The sequence below is a fragment of the Myxocyprinus asiaticus genome, chromosome 33 (genome assembly GCF_019703515.2).
Source record: "Myxocyprinus asiaticus isolate MX2 ecotype Aquarium Trade chromosome 33, UBuf_Myxa_2, whole genome shotgun sequence".
Classification (NCBI taxonomy): Eukaryota; Metazoa; Chordata; class Actinopteri; order Cypriniformes; family Catostomidae; genus Myxocyprinus; species Myxocyprinus asiaticus.
In genome coordinates this window covers 34721838-34738784 of record NC_059376.1, presented here as the reverse complement: position 1 = coordinate 34738784, position 16947 = coordinate 34721838, and the positions used below count along the sequence as shown (strand labels likewise).

The window sequence follows — 16947 nt, the reverse complement described above, 5'->3', positions numbered from 1 at the left end:
TATTATTTACTTAATAATAACTAATTATATAATGATTAGTAATATTAAGACATTTATAGAATATAAGCAATATCATACTCACAATGTCATTTTGCTCAATTATATTAAAGGGTTAGTTCACCCAAAAATTAATATTCTGCTGTCATTTGCTTGTGTTGTTCCAAACCCATTAGACTTTCATTCTTCCATGTTAAGAAGGTGTTAGGCAGAATGACAGCCTCAGTCACCATTCACTTTCATTGTATGGGGAAAAAAAAGAAGCAATTAAGGTAAATTGTGCTGCAACCTAGTCTCATAGAATGAACGTTACTATAACTACTTTTCTGCAAACTGACTTTTACGTGCTGAATTTCGCTGCAGTTTTCTGTTGAAATTAAAATGGACAACTGTGTGTTTTATTCACTTTCACACAAATCACGACTACAACAGCTGATTATGACTTTATTAACACTTATTTTTCACACTTTTACTCACACACTACTACGTTATGATATTGAAACGCTTTTAATCTTAACGTATCATTTGAAATACGTTACATTTTAATGCTTGTATTACTGACTCACCAACATTTACAAACTTACTCCACTGTGATTGACTTCGTGGTAGCTCACCTCATAAAGTGTTGGACTTTGGACTCTGAAGTATTGGTTCGAGACCAGTCAAGCAAGCAAGCTGACACGTGAGACCAGAGTGCCATAGACGTGACATGAGATGACGTGGTTGCTTCAGAAAATGTGCTTTTCATTTCTTATTTTGTTTTTGGACACTAGCAGTTAGGTTTAGGCGATGGTTAAACATAAGGAAGTCTGTTTTGTGTCTATCTCTTTATTTATTTTAGATCACTATTGGTTAGGTTTAGGTTAAAGTTTTAGGTTAGGGAGGTATGTTTTTCTCATCAAAATCATCTAATATTCACCTTCAAAACTTTGTCTAATTATTACACCAATTAACTCACTTTTGGCGCCCCCTGGTGGACATTTCACTGGGAAACTGCAGCCAAACGTGTAATAAGGCACGTAATTTTGTTTGCAAAAATGTTGCCATGGTCACGTAATATTCATGAGACCAGGCTGAAATTGTGACTGAGGCTAGCATTCTGCCTAACATCTCCTTTTGTGTTCCACGGAAGAAAGAGAGTCTTACAAGTTTGTAACAACAAGAGGGTAAATGTAAATGATGACAGAATTTGTATTTATGGGTGAACTATCTCTTTATCTGTTACATTTCTAAAAGAAAATGTCATTTGAAAGTGGTCATCAGTTACTCAGTTACTGACAGTTGTTATCACCGGCCGTTAACAACGTCAAGCTGCCTACTTGTCCTCGTTTCACAGAGCAGTTTACAATTAGGTAACATTTAGGGGATTAGAGAAGGTTTGTGCAAAACAGCAATCTGTTACAGTCTATGGAAGCAGAAGGATCAGTGTATGGAGTCTGCGAACAGATGTGCCTCCGGTGAAAGTTAGACATGTTTGTGTGAGTGAGTGGTGGGTTTTGCAGAAATGATGTCCCTTTGACATAAAAACAAGTTTTTTCTTTGTTCCTATGTAACTACACATAAGGACACAATATAGATGTATAGATGTTGTTTTAGTTGCATTAATCCTGCAAATGGGGTATTTGTTAACATGCACAACACCACCAATTATTTAAATGTGTAAAAAGGTCATAGGCATGGTAAAGTTTTCAAATATTCCTGTTGTGATGATTTTATGAACATAAGCACATAATACTCCATTCACGCATGTTTCCAAACAAAATGACTGATGTAATTGAGATGACATCATAAAGATGCTGACATCATTAGACTTGTTGCTGTCAGTGTCAGAGAGAGCTTGTAAATGTTGTAAATGTAGACATGTAAAGTTATCAGTTAGAGATGTAACATTTAAATGAGTGATGTTAGAGGCCAAAGGTTGCACTCCTTCAAATCAAATAAGTTAGTAATGATTACAAACCCTGAGATAGTGCACTTTGTTTTCCTAATAGGGCATTTTTAACATTATCATTATTTATGCATTTGTTTGGAAGGGCATCTTCAAAAGATCATCAAAGGGCGTCAAGTGAAAAAAAGAACGTCGCAGTAACCCAAAGACGATTCGGCTTTATTTCTCCATATAGATTTGACTGTACACAATTCATACCATTGGACAGAAGGCATATAGGACTAAATCAGTGCTCTTTTTTTTTTCTCAAAGATCCATAGCAATAAATAGTGCTCATGAAACAAGACTGTTGACACTTTTTGAGACTTTACAAAATTTACAGCCATTGAGACTCAGTAGTTTAGAGGCAACCGAGAACAAAAACATTATTTTTGAATAGTTATTTTTCTTTTTCATGTTGCTCTTTGTTAGCTTATTTCAGCAGATGCTACTTTCAATGTAGCTGTCATCTTTAATCAGAATTAATTTTTTTTCCTCATGTTTACAATTGTATCACCAGTTTTATGTGACCAAGTAATATTTGATCACTCACTGTCATCCCATAATCCACCTATTCATAATACTGACATTGTACCCATGACAGAAATAAATAACATTAAAACCCTCACAGTAGTTGCTTAAATAAGTTGTTCTTTTGTCAAATAATAAAAAATACAGAGTATTTAAATTTTCCTTTTCACACGTTTTGCTTGGTAATAATCATGGTCAGGCCATTAAGATACTGCTGTCTGAAACTCTTAACAAAACCTCAAGGGTCACAAAATCCACTGCTATTATCTGCCCTAAAATAACTTGTATTCTAATATATCTGTGATATCGGTGTGTTTTCTCTAATGGCATTAAGAAACAGGTATTTTGATGGTTCTAACAAAGAACTGACAACCGAATTTAACATTGTTGGAAATAATGTGTTCAAATGTGTTCTAACACCGTGTTCTTACCAGCCATGATGTGATAAAGCAACAATATGTAAACAAAATAAAATCACAATTCAACCACTGGGCAGAAAATCTGAGTTTTTGTTCTAACTAGCCGCAACAGGACATTTTTGTAGCTGTTTGGCTTTTTATTTCAGCTATGTCATGCTGGGTAGCTCCACCCACTGTAAAATTTCATTTGTTCAAATCCTGCACCTCATAACTGTACATTAAAAGATTGCGTTGTATTTGCGCAGCAGTTTCGCGTTCAGTGTTGACAGACAAATTGCTTTTGTTGCTGGAATAATATTGCATCATTGTCTGGTTTAGGACACGGTGTAATAGCATAAATTGAATTTTAAATTCCATGAACATTTGTTTCATCGTTGAGTCAACCCTCTTTTTCCTGAATAGGCAGGCCATATATGTAATGAAAAAGCATAGAACTGACACTGGCCATTGCCAGAGAAATATCTATGAAAATTCAGAGCAGTGCATGCGGATTTATCTTTATTGAAAAATAATCTGGATCTATTGTTCTGATGCTGCTAATGTGAAGGGTCATGAAGAGTCATTAAAAACCATGAAAATCCCAAACCCTTGTAAGTAGGAAAGATACACTTGTGCCACTTGTTTAAATATCTCTCCTTGCTTGGTGCACTCCTCTCTTTCTGTGTTCAGCCTGCCGTGTGCAGTCGAGGAGGAACATAAAGTGCGTTGCCATTTTAAAGGTTCTTAACGTGGACGGCTCTCTTCCTCATTCAGAAACATGCACGAACCCTACATTCTGAAAAACGTGGTTGATCTTGATTGTTTTTCCCAGTATTGCTGAAGGGGGAGTTTTGGGGTTTGAAGTTCAACGCTATTCTCAGCTGCATGTCATTTCATGCTGGAAATCGTCCAATCCAGTTTTGAGAACAAATAAAAAAATATGAATTACAAAATTATAATACAGCGCAGACATTCCATGGCAGGTTGCTCGGTTGTTATATAAGTGTGCCATTCAGCAGGACCAAAGTCATGCCGCCATGTTAAAGTGGGCAACGTTTAAGACGGCTGTATGAATTAATATTGGTGCATACCGAATACCCTTGTCACACAAACATTGCCAGTTTGTTGTCTATATAATGATGTCCTTAGGACCACACTTGCCATTATGACCTTTAACCTTTGACCTCAGAACTGGGAGTGGTCCATTTCATCAAGCCATGAAGCCGGGCTTGTGGGGAAGTCTGGGTACCCCGTGCTGCTGCCTGTTGAAAGGTCAGAGGTGGGTCCCCCGGTCATGGCTCTCAGAGCTTGACCTACATTAGGCTGACCGCCCTGACCCATTATGCCATCTATGTTGAAGCCTAAGTTGTTGAGCAGCGGGGTGTGGCCTGGTAGGGAGGTGATGGATGAGGGGGACTGTGGCAGGCCGTAGGGACTTCCTGCCCGCAAGTCGTGGTAAGGCTGTCCGCCCCCCTCCAGGGAAAAGCTCCCATTGAGCATGTTGCCATTTGTGACGTCTCCTATGCTTCCGTACAAGCCGTTTGCATGCCCCAGGTCAGACAAGATCTGGTCTTCTGTGAAAAGAGGATACAATGTTAGTTTTCGACATGTTACTTTATACAATAGGGTATAGTGGTCCTGAAAAAAATAATTTTGACACTTAAGCCAAACTTAATATTAGAGCCAAGCATAAATTAGATTGCATTAAAATCAAAATATCAAATCAAGCGGTATGCAAAAATAAATAAATAAATTATATATATATATATATATATATATATATATATATATATATATATATATATATATATATATATATTTATAATAATTATGCTAGACCTTTTCTCAGAACTAACTTTTGCAATTGCTTTTAACCAACTGGCCCAAGGTGATTTTTAGTGAATGTAGAAAGTTGTTTCCCCTCAAGTCCTAGCAGAGTAGCCACAGGCGTAGTTCATCACATTAACTAGGGTCCAAATTCTTTATCTTCATTTAGAACAGTACATCTATTTTATTCAATTTAAAACCTACCAAACTTTTTGTTGTCCAATTATTTTGCTGGAAATGTGTGTTTGTGCATCTTTCTTAATAAATAAATAAATAAATAAATAAATTCTACTTGGTTTGAGATTTTGTTATCTAATACAACTGCATATATTTTGGCTCACATACCCAAATATTTTTGCTGGCCACTGTACATTAGCGTACCCCAATTGTTAAGTCGCAATACACCCAGTGATGCCAAACAGCTCTTACACATATAAAGACAGTAAAAACATTGAAGAATTGCATTTATGACAAAGGATCCCATTGAAATCCCATTGGATCCCATTGAAATCCCATTGGATCCCATTGTAAACACTGGAGGAAGAGTTACTGAGATGCAGTGAGCATCTGTGATTTACCTTCTGTTTGCACAGGAGTTTTGTGTGAGCTTGCAATGCAAACCATTGTTCTCTCCAGACTCCCTTAGGTTCTTTCAATAACAACAAAGGCACTGCACGCTTTGTCTCTAATTGACTAAAAGCTTCACCAATTTTATAGAGTTTGTGCATCGCTGCTTTCATTTCTCGTAAACACAGCCTCCCTTTGAAAGTGGCTCTAGACTTTTACGAGTTCTCAAAACAGGCACACAAAAATGAAATAATCATAAAAACACAGGAAAACCAAAAAGCTAATTTGAATATTGTCCATGAGTGGTATATTTTTTTAAATAAAAGGGAGAGAAAATTGATGCATGAAAAGAAGTGAAGATATTTTTAAAAGTGAAAGAAAGTAAATCTTTGAGAAAAGAATTCAAAAAGATGGGTGCTGTCCCAAATGGCACACTTGAGGTGGACTTGCGGTCTCGTAGCCTCTGCTTTACTCTGTCTGTGAAGTCCATGAGACTGTAGGATGTCCCATTTGTCATTTTTGCGCCCTCGGTCCTCCCTTTTGGCAAGCCTGCACTGGGGCCCATGCGGTGTAAAGTGCCGACTCGGAGGAGGACCACAAAGGCTGATGGTGCCATTTGGAATAGGGCCAAAGTCAAAGACAGAGAAAGATAGAGATTGTGGTATATTTTGAGTGAGTGTAAACAGACTCACCTCTGAAACTAAGCTCACTATCACTGAGTCCTGCATCATCAGCCGAACTCTCCTTCTCTGTCTTACTGGACCCTCGACTGCGTTTGACACTTTTGTAGAACTGGCCCCAGCGGTGTCGCCCTGCGTCCTTCTTTAGACGTTTCTCTTTTGCTCGCCTGTTTTGAAACCACACCTTCCGTATGGACAAAGGAAAAAAAAGTAAATTCAGTAAAGACTCTAACAAAAGGAGACAGCCACTGTACATTTTATTCATCATAAACAGTCGTAGACTCACCTGAACCACTCTCATGTCCAGACCAGTTTCTGATGAGAGCTGCTCGCGCACATGTCGTGCTGGCTTCGGTGAATTTTTGTAAGCACTTTTGAGTGTCTCCAGCTGTTTGGCTGTGATGGTGGTCCGTGGACGTTTTGCTCCTGTCTCCGAATCATCTGCAACAAGTGCAAGTTCCAGTGATTTCAATGCAGTTCCATGTAGTCCAGTGAAATGCAGTGAGATGCAGTGCAGTGTGATGCAGTAAAAGTCTAGTGAAATGCAGTGTGTTGCAGTGAAACGCAGTGAAGTGCACTGGAGCCCAGTGAAGGTTTAGTGAAGTGAAGCTCAGAAAAGTGAAGTGAAATGCAGTGACTTGAAGTGAAATGAAAACAAGAATACACACATCTTCAAAACAACAACTTTGTTGTTCCACAGTGCGGTATAAATAAAGCAGAGTTGTGGGATGGTTTGACTGGGAGTGCTCACACTGGCCAGTCGATACTCCCCTGAAACTGTCACACTGTGGCGGAAGAGGGGATAAATCTCTCTGGAGAATGGCATGCCAGTGCGAGTTATTGGGGCCCTACCGTAAAAGTGCATTGCATCACTTAATATAATCAATCAACAGCCCACAGAAATCTCCATAAATACGGCGTGAGGGGCTTTCAGAGGCAGATCCATGAGAGGTCAGATCACAGAGAGACTTAATATGCCAGACACTGAGACCCTACTAGACTGTAGTTAATGATGATTTTGTCTTCTTACTACCATCCTGTTGCCTCCTCTGATCTCTACAGTGTATCTGTATGATTGTAAAAGAAGTTAATTACACCTTCTCCACTCCTGAACTTTGCTGTCAGAATGATTTCCAATTGGGACAGAAAATCCAGTGAAGTGGCCTCCCCTGTGGCAATGCACCTATATGCCTACTGTATAAGGCAGCCATTCTAAAAGCATATCATGTGCCAAGTCAGCATCTGGCTACAATTCTAATGGGTCAGTAGTGATGGGCATAAATCATAGATTTATTTGCTTTGTTGCAGCATGTTATTCAGTGTATATTGCTAGTTTCATACACTACCAGTCAAAAGGTAGAACACTTTTTACTTGTTTTTACGTTATAGATGAAAAGTCATCAAAACTATTAAATTAAGCAATTGGAGGTATGGCATTTATGCAGTGAAACTTATAAACTACATTTCTGTTATTTGTAAAGAAATTCATATATAGGCACACTTTATATAAATATAATAAATTAATTTTACGCATTTAAGCTTATTAATATACTATACTAATTTCAAGCATTTAAGCATAAAGGGATAGTTGACATAAAAATGAAAATTCTGTCATAATTTACTCTACTTCATGTTGTTTCAAACCCATAAACACCTTTCTTCCATGTCATACAAAAAGGGATTAGACTGAATGCGATTTACAGCCTCAGTCGCCATTCACTTTCATTGCATTTTTTTCTCCATACAATTAAAAAGTGAATGTTGACTGAGGCTAACATTCTAACATCTCCTTTTGTGTTCGATGAAAAAAAGTTAAGGTTTGGAACAACATGAAGGTGAATGAATGATTACAGAACTTTTATCTTTGGGTGAACTGTCCGTATAATCCTTTAGATCAAAAGTGTTATCAGGTAATTAGAAACATACATCTACATCATTTGGTGCACAGATTTTTAACCGGCCAGTCATGAAGGTCTGGTACCAATTGATCGATCAAGGCATGGCTTACATTCACTGATTTGGAAGCAATAGCTCACCGTTTTGTTTAGCTGTTTCATAGTCCTCCTTGCACACGAGCCTCCCGTCCTCCATGAGGTAGAACTCATCTCCGGTGGCCAGCTGTCTGCTGCACATTACACAGGCAAAGCAGTGGAGGTGGTACACAAAGTCTTGAGCTTTCCGAACCACCTGTGTCGGAGGGATCCCCTGCTGACACGATGCACATTTTGTCCCGAAACGCCTGCAGGTACACACAGGTGCAAACATACATTAGTACAGAAATTAGTGTGCACATGCAACCCAAGCTGACAAAAGGTGCAGAATACAATGCAATAAAAATTATCAAAGACCTTTTGACCAACAAATTTTGCAGTCTTTTGTGGTTACTTTACTAAAACAATGTTAGCCTGAAAAATGTGCTTCATGTGGGAACATTCAAATTAACAGGTTTGATTCAAGTCAAATTATTTAAAATCACTGATTGAATCTGAATACATTATGTTAAACCAGCTAAATTAATTATAAGGGCTAGATCAGGTAGAAAGATGTCCCTAAGGTAACAATAGACCTTATTCACAGCACCATATTTGATTTCTGACATGAAAAAATGAGGCTGTGAGGTTACTGTCTCTTCAATAGCTTGTTTTTGTCTACTGAAATTTTTTGGAAAGATGTTTTGTCAGAAACTGTCCGTTTGAAGAAACTGTAAGTCTATCTCTCACAGGCGTTGTCATTCCCATCACAAATAAAGATAAAAGACTTTTTACAATGTAGAGTATTTTTACAAATCATTTATAAAGATTAAGTAAAAAAAGGAGAACTAGATGTGCTTCAAAGGTATTCAAATGTATAACTACTGGTGCTCACTGGAAAAAGATGCAACACAACTCATGAGAAAAGAGAAAAATCCAAGATTAAAAAAAGCCTTTATTCCTAAAATATATTCTTGACCAATGTGTTTCGGTTTTTAGCTGGATAGCGTTGGCCAACAACATATTTTAAGACTTTGTTATCGTCACCACATGAGTGCTTTGGATCATTAAAAGATTGCTGGGCCAGATTTCCATTTGTATTTCATATACCAATTGTCGGAGATAATATATTTAAACAATAATACTACTTATTAATGCGCAAAAGTCTCCAATAACACAAAAAACATTCTGAAATGTAAATTTTATTGTACATATTAAACCATCTTAAAGAGCGATATTTAGCCGTTGAAATATCTTAGAGTGGAGCAAAATTAGAAATCCAATTTTGAAATTCTTTCATATTTCCAGGTTTTCAATGACCGTGGGAACCCTGAAGAGAGCAAATGTCTACAGTCCACACACCGATATTGTAGCTCCAAAATGTTATTTTTACGAATAAATCATTTTAACCTTTCATGTCTTCATAATTTTCCTGACATTTTTGAGCTAAAATATATAATAAATGTGCTGACATTTACTTGCAAACCCATACAGACACCTGGGTTTGATTGAAATTCAAAGACACAAGCTCAAACATATTAGGGTTTAAGCATCATTACATCTTGTATTCCACCAATAAGTGTTGGTTTTTTTATTTAACAAATCTTTCCATAACCACAAATACTGTAACAAGTAACAAAAGCATGGAATGCTATTGAAGCCAGCCCTGTTTGTGCTTCCATGTCCCTGGGGTTGACAAATGGTCTTGATCAATGTAGCAGAGGCAGAAAGATTCACAGAGAGAGAGAGAGAGAGAGAGAGAGAGAGAGAGAGAGAGAGAGAGAGACCCCACTTTAAATGCACACAGAACGGCTCATAAACCACTGAGTCAGAATAGGCTGTAAATCACAGTGTGAATACTGCTAAATAAACCCACCGTTTACTTAACCAAGGTGAAGTTTTTGCAACATTAATGGGAAAGTGAGCCCCCCCTCCTTTAAACCACCAGCATTCTACTGCTCTCTGTGACCATGGTTATTTCCTCCATCCCCCTCTCTCCATCCTCCTCAGCACCACGGCGGTCCTAACATTAAAATCCCTTCCTTTTGTTCCCATGGGCTTCCTAATAAAGTTAGCCTCCACTCTGAGTCTTGCTCGCGTTTTAGGTCTCATTGAAGCCTGTGACATTAAAACCTCTCAAACATGATTTGGTAAAAGCCACTACTGATCCTGTTTTGGATAAAAGTCAAACTTAATTTTCTTCCTTAAAGCCAAGGGAAAATCCAGTCGTAAAAGAAAGAAGAAAAAAAAAAGGATGGAAGATACAGCGAAATAGAGTAAAAATAAAAAAATGTAAAGCTGCTTTCCTGAGTTCCGTTATGGGAATGGGAATTGAATTTGGGAACACAGTCTTTGCAGCTTAAATTTGCACTGTATCACTTCGAACTTGACACAAGAGAAATGGAACACAGCACTTTATTAACCAACACTGAATGAGAAAATGATGTCTAATAGTCTAACTCTTCTTGTAGCTCAACTGGTAGAGCAGAGCGTTAGCAACGCCAAGGTCAAGCATGGGTTTGATTCCCAGGGAACACATAATGGTAGAATGCAATGGCAACATCAAAATGCATAAATGTAACAGTAATAGGATTTGTCTCTGTACACAGTCAGAATAACTATAGCAATCAGTTATTCAATAAGACCTTAATCAAAGAAAGTCAAACTGCCAAATTATCACTGCTAACAAAGACTGAACTGGAACAGAAATGAAAATACATACAGTATCATAAATGTAGAATTACAATAGAGCTGTGTCTATAGGCTTATATAAACTCTGCTCAATTGTCCACTTAAATTATGCATTTAGTTCATTTCCTAAACAAAGGGTGGTATCTTCTATTCATTTATTTGCATCTTTTATGATTATCATGTCAGTTATTTGCAGAAATATGAATTTTGTTTTGCATTAATTAACAATATAATGTGGTGAAAATGTTTATCAGACTCTGTATAGGCCAACTTTTGATACTTGTTTTTATATGTGTCATAAAATTTATTAAACAAGAGTAAAACAAAAAATGCATATAAAAACTGTACAAATACACACACACACACACACACACACACACTATTTGCAATTGTGTTACACTGTATTATGATTGCAGAAATTGCTAAATAAACATTGCTACCTTTTCGATATAAGCTTTGGGAGAATGGGTGAGTTGTATTAGAGTATGACATGTACTCACTTGAAGAAATCTTCTTTGCAGTAGACATTCCCCGCGCGCGAGAAACACTTGTCTGCCAGGAGCGCGTGACAGTCGGCGCACTTGAGACACTTCGAGTGCCAATGACGATCCAAAACCTTCAAAATAAACTTATCCAGGATGTGTTGACTGCAGCCTGCACACTGGGGAATCTCTGGAGAAACAATGCGAGAGAATGTCCTTTAACTGAGTTAAACATAGTTTTGACAATGTCTCTAAATAAAAAAAGGAAACACTATATGATGGTAACTTTTAGCATTCTACCAATAGGTAAACAAACATGGTTATATAGCCTAATATAGCTACGCTCATGAAATCAGTATACATTCAAATAGCTAGAAATGTTGTGAAACTGACTGGCTAAATGGATTGATAGACTGTTTATATGATTTTGCAGAGTACTGTGAAAAAAAAACAATAAAGTTGAATAATTGATGGATCTTACTCGCTTAGTGCTTATAATTTGACCTTGGAATGTCTGTTTTGAAACCAACATAGCGCAGGTGCTTATATCCAACATTTCCAGCAGAGACTTTGTTTTGGTTTACTGGTAAAATTAGCCTATAATCTGTTCTGTGGGGGAAATACGGGTATCCTTGCGAGTTTTTACTTTTAGACTAATTAAAATCATTACTTTACAAATGAACAGCGTCGAGAGAGAAAAAACGTGGAATTAATTTTTTTTTTTAAATAAACTTATTAATAAAAACGTAGCGAAACAATATGAAAAAACTGAAAATGAGACGATAATTCTAGTTTAAAAAAAAAAAAAAAAAAAAAAAAAAAGGTCCAAAACGAACAATATCACCCTTGTATAATTAGGTTATAATTTTATAATTGTAAATAAATCACTTTAATTATATAATTATAATAATAACAAATGAAATGAATTGTAAACAAACATTATTTACATTATTTAAAATATACTTTTTGTTAAATAATAATTAGTCTTTGTTAACCATTCGTTCTTGGTTGAGTATTTACTGTGAATAAGTTAGAGATTCTTGATACAGCAAATAATTTCATTCTAAGTATACAGTATATTAAATATTCATTGTTTTTAAGGTAACTTAAAAGGAGGTTTAACAGATAAGTCAGTGAGGAAAGATGTCCATTTGTTGGTAAATAATCAATATCTCAGAAAAGAAAAAGAAAAAAAAGAAAAACAGGTGAGGACGAGAGGACATTGAGATTGAAATCATATAACTGGTCCATCGATTCTTTAACAGAGACAGCCTGTCACTAAAATTATTGATACCAAAGAACAAGTGTCTCTCGAACATAACAAACACAAAAATACTTGCTGAAATCAAAATCTGGAAACCAAAAGCCTAGACGAAATAGCTAAAAGTATTAATACATCTTTAATGCAGAAAAAAGCCGTCAGTTATGGGAAGTATTTTGTTTCGTTCATGTAAGAGCAATACTCGGTCTAACTTATTCTCATTACAATACGACAGTTATATTACATGACATATAGGCTACTTAATATCGATATTTGACATATGATCCTTTATTCCCCCTGTCCCCACGTTCTCTCACCCGCTGTTATAGTTCTGTATGGAATAGTTCTGTTATAATGATGCAAGAATAAAGGAATTGTTACTAAATAGAATTCTGACATCTGCAGGTAAATACGTAATCAAGTCGATAGTGGAGTATATGCGTCATAGGGCCTACTGTATTGAAAAAAACAAAACAAAACAAAAAAAACAGGCAAATTACTTTTATTACGGCATCAAATCCACATAGGCCCATTCATATATGAAATATAGAATCATTAATATGAAATATCTGCAAACAGATATCAGAGCATTTAGTGTTCTCTTCTATAATTCACCTACATGGGTGACTAAAGAAAATAACTGATCGTGTCCCAAGGCAGGCCTACAGTATGTCGTTCAGAGAAGCCTCGTATGGTTGGCAGTGGTGCTGAAGGAACAGCGCCTGGATGAGCTTCACTGACTCAGTGCTGCATGCCGCCCGTAAACTGCCATCTAATTGTTCAGCTTTTAACGCTCATTTAGTCTAAGGATGTATTTGATTACCCAGTCACTTAAAAGATGGGCACCATGACAGTAGCTCTCAAACGTTGCTTAGGCCTCCTTTTATCATCACGGCATGCATCCGAAATATTACTTCCATTGTCCGCTCTCTGTAAAGTCTTTAAATAGGAATTGTAGAATCAATGCACTTATTTTTTTTTAGTCCGATATTAATGTTTTTAAATCTTTATTTTAACATTGACTTTAGGCTATATTTAAGAGCTTGCATTTTCCGTGGAGGCTTCCATTTCTGAATGTTTTCTTAATAATTGCCAATATGAATTATTAAAACCACTTTATTCATTTGGATAATAATATTTAGATCCATACCGCAAAAACAGATTATTCTTAAAATAATCCTCACTTAATCCATCATTTATACGCCTAAAGGGGTTTGAGTAGCAATATCTTTTAATCTACAATCATTTAACGAAATTAAACATTCGCCCCTGACAGATCATATAAAGCTTAATGAGCATTGTGTTACATTCTGGCCATTTTTAAAATTAAAACTACTTGGCGCTCAAAAAAGCCAAGTTTTTGTTTTAATATATATAGGCCTATATATATATATATATATATATATATATATATATATATATATATATATATATATATATATATATATATATTTTTTTTTTTTTTTTTTTTTTTTTTTTTTTCATCATTTTAATCTATGTTCAGTAAAGTGCAGTTACTTCGTTGTTTTATTTTGCATTATGTTTTTCCGAGCCTGCATGCTGACTTAAACATCGTTCCATTTTAGATTTGGCAAGAGGCAAAAATATGTCTATTCCAGGTTATAAAAGATGTCCATCTGTACATTTCTGTAGCTCGCCTCTGAATAATTGGGTCAGGAATTTATCCACTTCAAACTCCATCTTGATTACGAGATCAGATTAGATAGGCCTAACACAGATTAATTTGCGACTAATAAGGACCAGATGCGAAGATAATGAGCAGTTCCATTCTTTGATATAAAATGTCCATGGATCTAGCACTTCCATAATGGATGATCATGCAACATCTATTTCAATAAGACAATAAAAACGGAATGATGATATCTTGCGCTCTGCTCCATTTAACCAAAGCATCGTTTTAGCACATTTTAGGCTGCTCCGTTCCCATCCCTAACCTTTTGGTCAAAACTAAACTTATACGTGTGTGCAAGCAGATTCTAACTGTGTAACAGATCTGACATTACTCTGACCACCATGCAATTTAAACAGCACACTTATTTGTCATTTATTGCGGTATTATAAAGCTTTGCATTTACACGATTCACATTTTTGATTATGCTTTAATGTGAAATCTCTTGCAGAGCTCAGTTCAGGAACATGCTTCAGTTTCAGCTCTCTTCATAACATCATGGAATCTAATGCACCTCATCAAATGCACGTACATCACAATTTGCGATTAACAATATCTATAGTTACTAGCTTTTTTTAATTTCGATTTATAAGATCTGAGCTTCTGATCTAATTTTACAACCTAGACAGTCCCAGTCCGTCTCACGTACAATTCCCCAGTGGAGTTTAATTAATTAAACGCTGTATGTTATTCAACAGTGGTGGCCTGCAGACGTCCAGAGGAGGCCTGCCAATTCTCTGATGAACTAATCAATTTAAGGAGAGGAAAAAGCCCTTACGTTGCAGTGACACTCCGAGAATGTCCGGCAGACCCTTCACCGCACTCTCGCTGGGCAACACAGCCGCACTTTGCATCATTTTCATCCAGTCTGATAAAATGCACACATGCACACGCTCCCGGCACGGAGGTCTGACAATCTCCGGTGTGTATACAATAATACGAATTTTTAAAAAGTCGTTTTCTCCCCGAATAGAGTCCTTTCACGGTCCTCGCGCCTGTGGTTATCCTTATAAAATTGTCGGGGGCTCGCTCGTGAGTTCGGGCTCGTGCGTTCTTTCGCTGTGTGTCACACAAACCGCTTGATTCATTCACACTGCAGGGGCGGCCGTGACGTCGCTCCCCCGAGGGGCCAATGGGAGGCTAGGAAGGGACCGAGAAGGGCGGGAACTTGTGCCGCTAGCGCTCCCAGGTGAGAGGAAAAAGCGATAAGGAAGTGATGACGATCCCGAAATGCCCTCCAAGGAGGCGGGACCCTCCCGGGGACAATTATAAATATAGGGCCTCTACTGTAACCTGCTCTAAAGCCCTTTTAAAGCCCTCTTTGTGACCTGTCAGGGGTCAGTCAAGCCCAGTAACGTCAAGTATTAATTGAATATTTCACAGTAGGTTTTATTTCTGTGTTGATTTAGTAGATATTGCTACCTTATTGTGGCTACTGGAATGCGCATTTCGACATAGTTAACATCGTTAGATTTTTAAATGGACAACTCATAATTTTGGTGTTCTGCAACAGTTCTTTATACTTAAACACTAAGGTACAATTTGAGAGCAAATAATGCCCGGAGAACGGTTGCAAAAATAAATAAATAAATAAATAAATAAATAAATTTCAAGTGAGCCTTTACTTTGTTTATTAGCAGTCTCGACACAGTCGATCCTGACAGGACTCATTTCATTTCGTTTTTTTCCCCCTCCGGAGAGAGCGGAGTTCAAGCGAGATGAACTCAATTTTCACTTCCAATTCTCTTCAAGGATACTATAATGCACAATGTGTGCTTGCGAGCTCTGACACGGGTTAAATGAAACAAGCTTCAGAATGCAACAGTCAGCCTTAGCAGCCACACTGTTTTTATCATAATGATGATGATGAGGATAATGATGATGATAATCATCATCATTGCAGTCACACATTGTTTTTGTTCTCGTTGCTGTTCTACGTACCTGTATCACGTATTTCTTTGGTGTCACGTATGTAGGTAAAAAAAAAAAAGGTAAAAATGCCTATTTTTGTGATGTAAATTTGTACAAAATATTCCTATGTGCTGGAAGCTATGTATAATGCTTAGAATAGCTTAAGAAGAGAGAAGTGTATGGTTAATGCGCGAAAATAGCTAAAACTCTGAGAATAGCTACTATATATATATATATATATATATATATATATATATATATATCTTCGGAATATTAAAAGTTCTACAATATTGCAAAATATATATATATATAATTTTTTTTTTTTTTTTTTTTTTTTTTTTGTAAATATAAATACAGCGGCATTTTAATTTTATGCTATGTCGCCAAGTGGCAATATTGTAGAACTTTTAATTTTCCGAAGATATATGCAAATATGCACGTTTAAATAATTATTTTTAAAAAAATATTAAAAAGGCTAAATATTTCCTAGTAATTTTTATATTTTTTCCTCATTGTAGCCTATGTATAGATTCACAAATGTTACGCATGTAGCCTACCTCAGTTTCTATTCTATTCTCAATCTAAATCATTATCAGATTTGTTCATCAGTTAATCATCAGTTTAAATCATTATCAGTTGTTTGGTTGTTTTTGAAACTTTATTTTCTAATCATGGAAAAATGTTCTGTTCGAAATGTATCATGCTGTTCCACTTACAGTGGGTCCTTGCCACACACTGGCTGTTATGACATCTCTCAGTTTACTGGAGAGCCTTTCCTTGAATCCAGTTAATGGCAAATCCTACAACACTAACACTCTGACACTTCACCCTTCCCTCATTGTACCAAAGCTGTAACATTTTTGGGAACATAAACAGCTTATATGATTGGCACGGAAAATCTCAATTCCACAATTTAATCTGGTCCATACTGTTTGTGTTGTGTTAAAAGAAACATCTTCCTTCAGATTTTCTAATCTTTGTCCTAAATTGTTTAATGAACACTGCACTGGCTGTG

The 16947-nt window shown here is 36.5% G+C and overlaps 1 protein-coding gene across 1 annotated transcript; it reads right to left on the bottom strand.

Annotated features, from left to right (window-relative positions):
* Positions 1-1626: 1626 nt before the first annotated feature.
* Positions 1627-15065, bottom strand: LOC127424473 (LIM/homeobox protein Lhx4-like). Its single transcript, XM_051669739.1, has 6 exons — positions 14800-15065; positions 11089-11260; positions 7964-8166; positions 6214-6368; positions 5940-6111; positions 1627-4427 (listed from the first exon to the last, which is right to left on the bottom strand). Exons 1-6 carry the CDS (start codon positions 14882-14884, stop codon positions 4039-4041), a joined length of 1176 nt encoding a protein of 391 aa, XP_051525699.1. The 5' UTR covers positions 14885-15065; the 3' UTR covers positions 1627-4038.
* Between the last annotated feature and the right edge of the window lie 1882 nt (positions 15066-16947).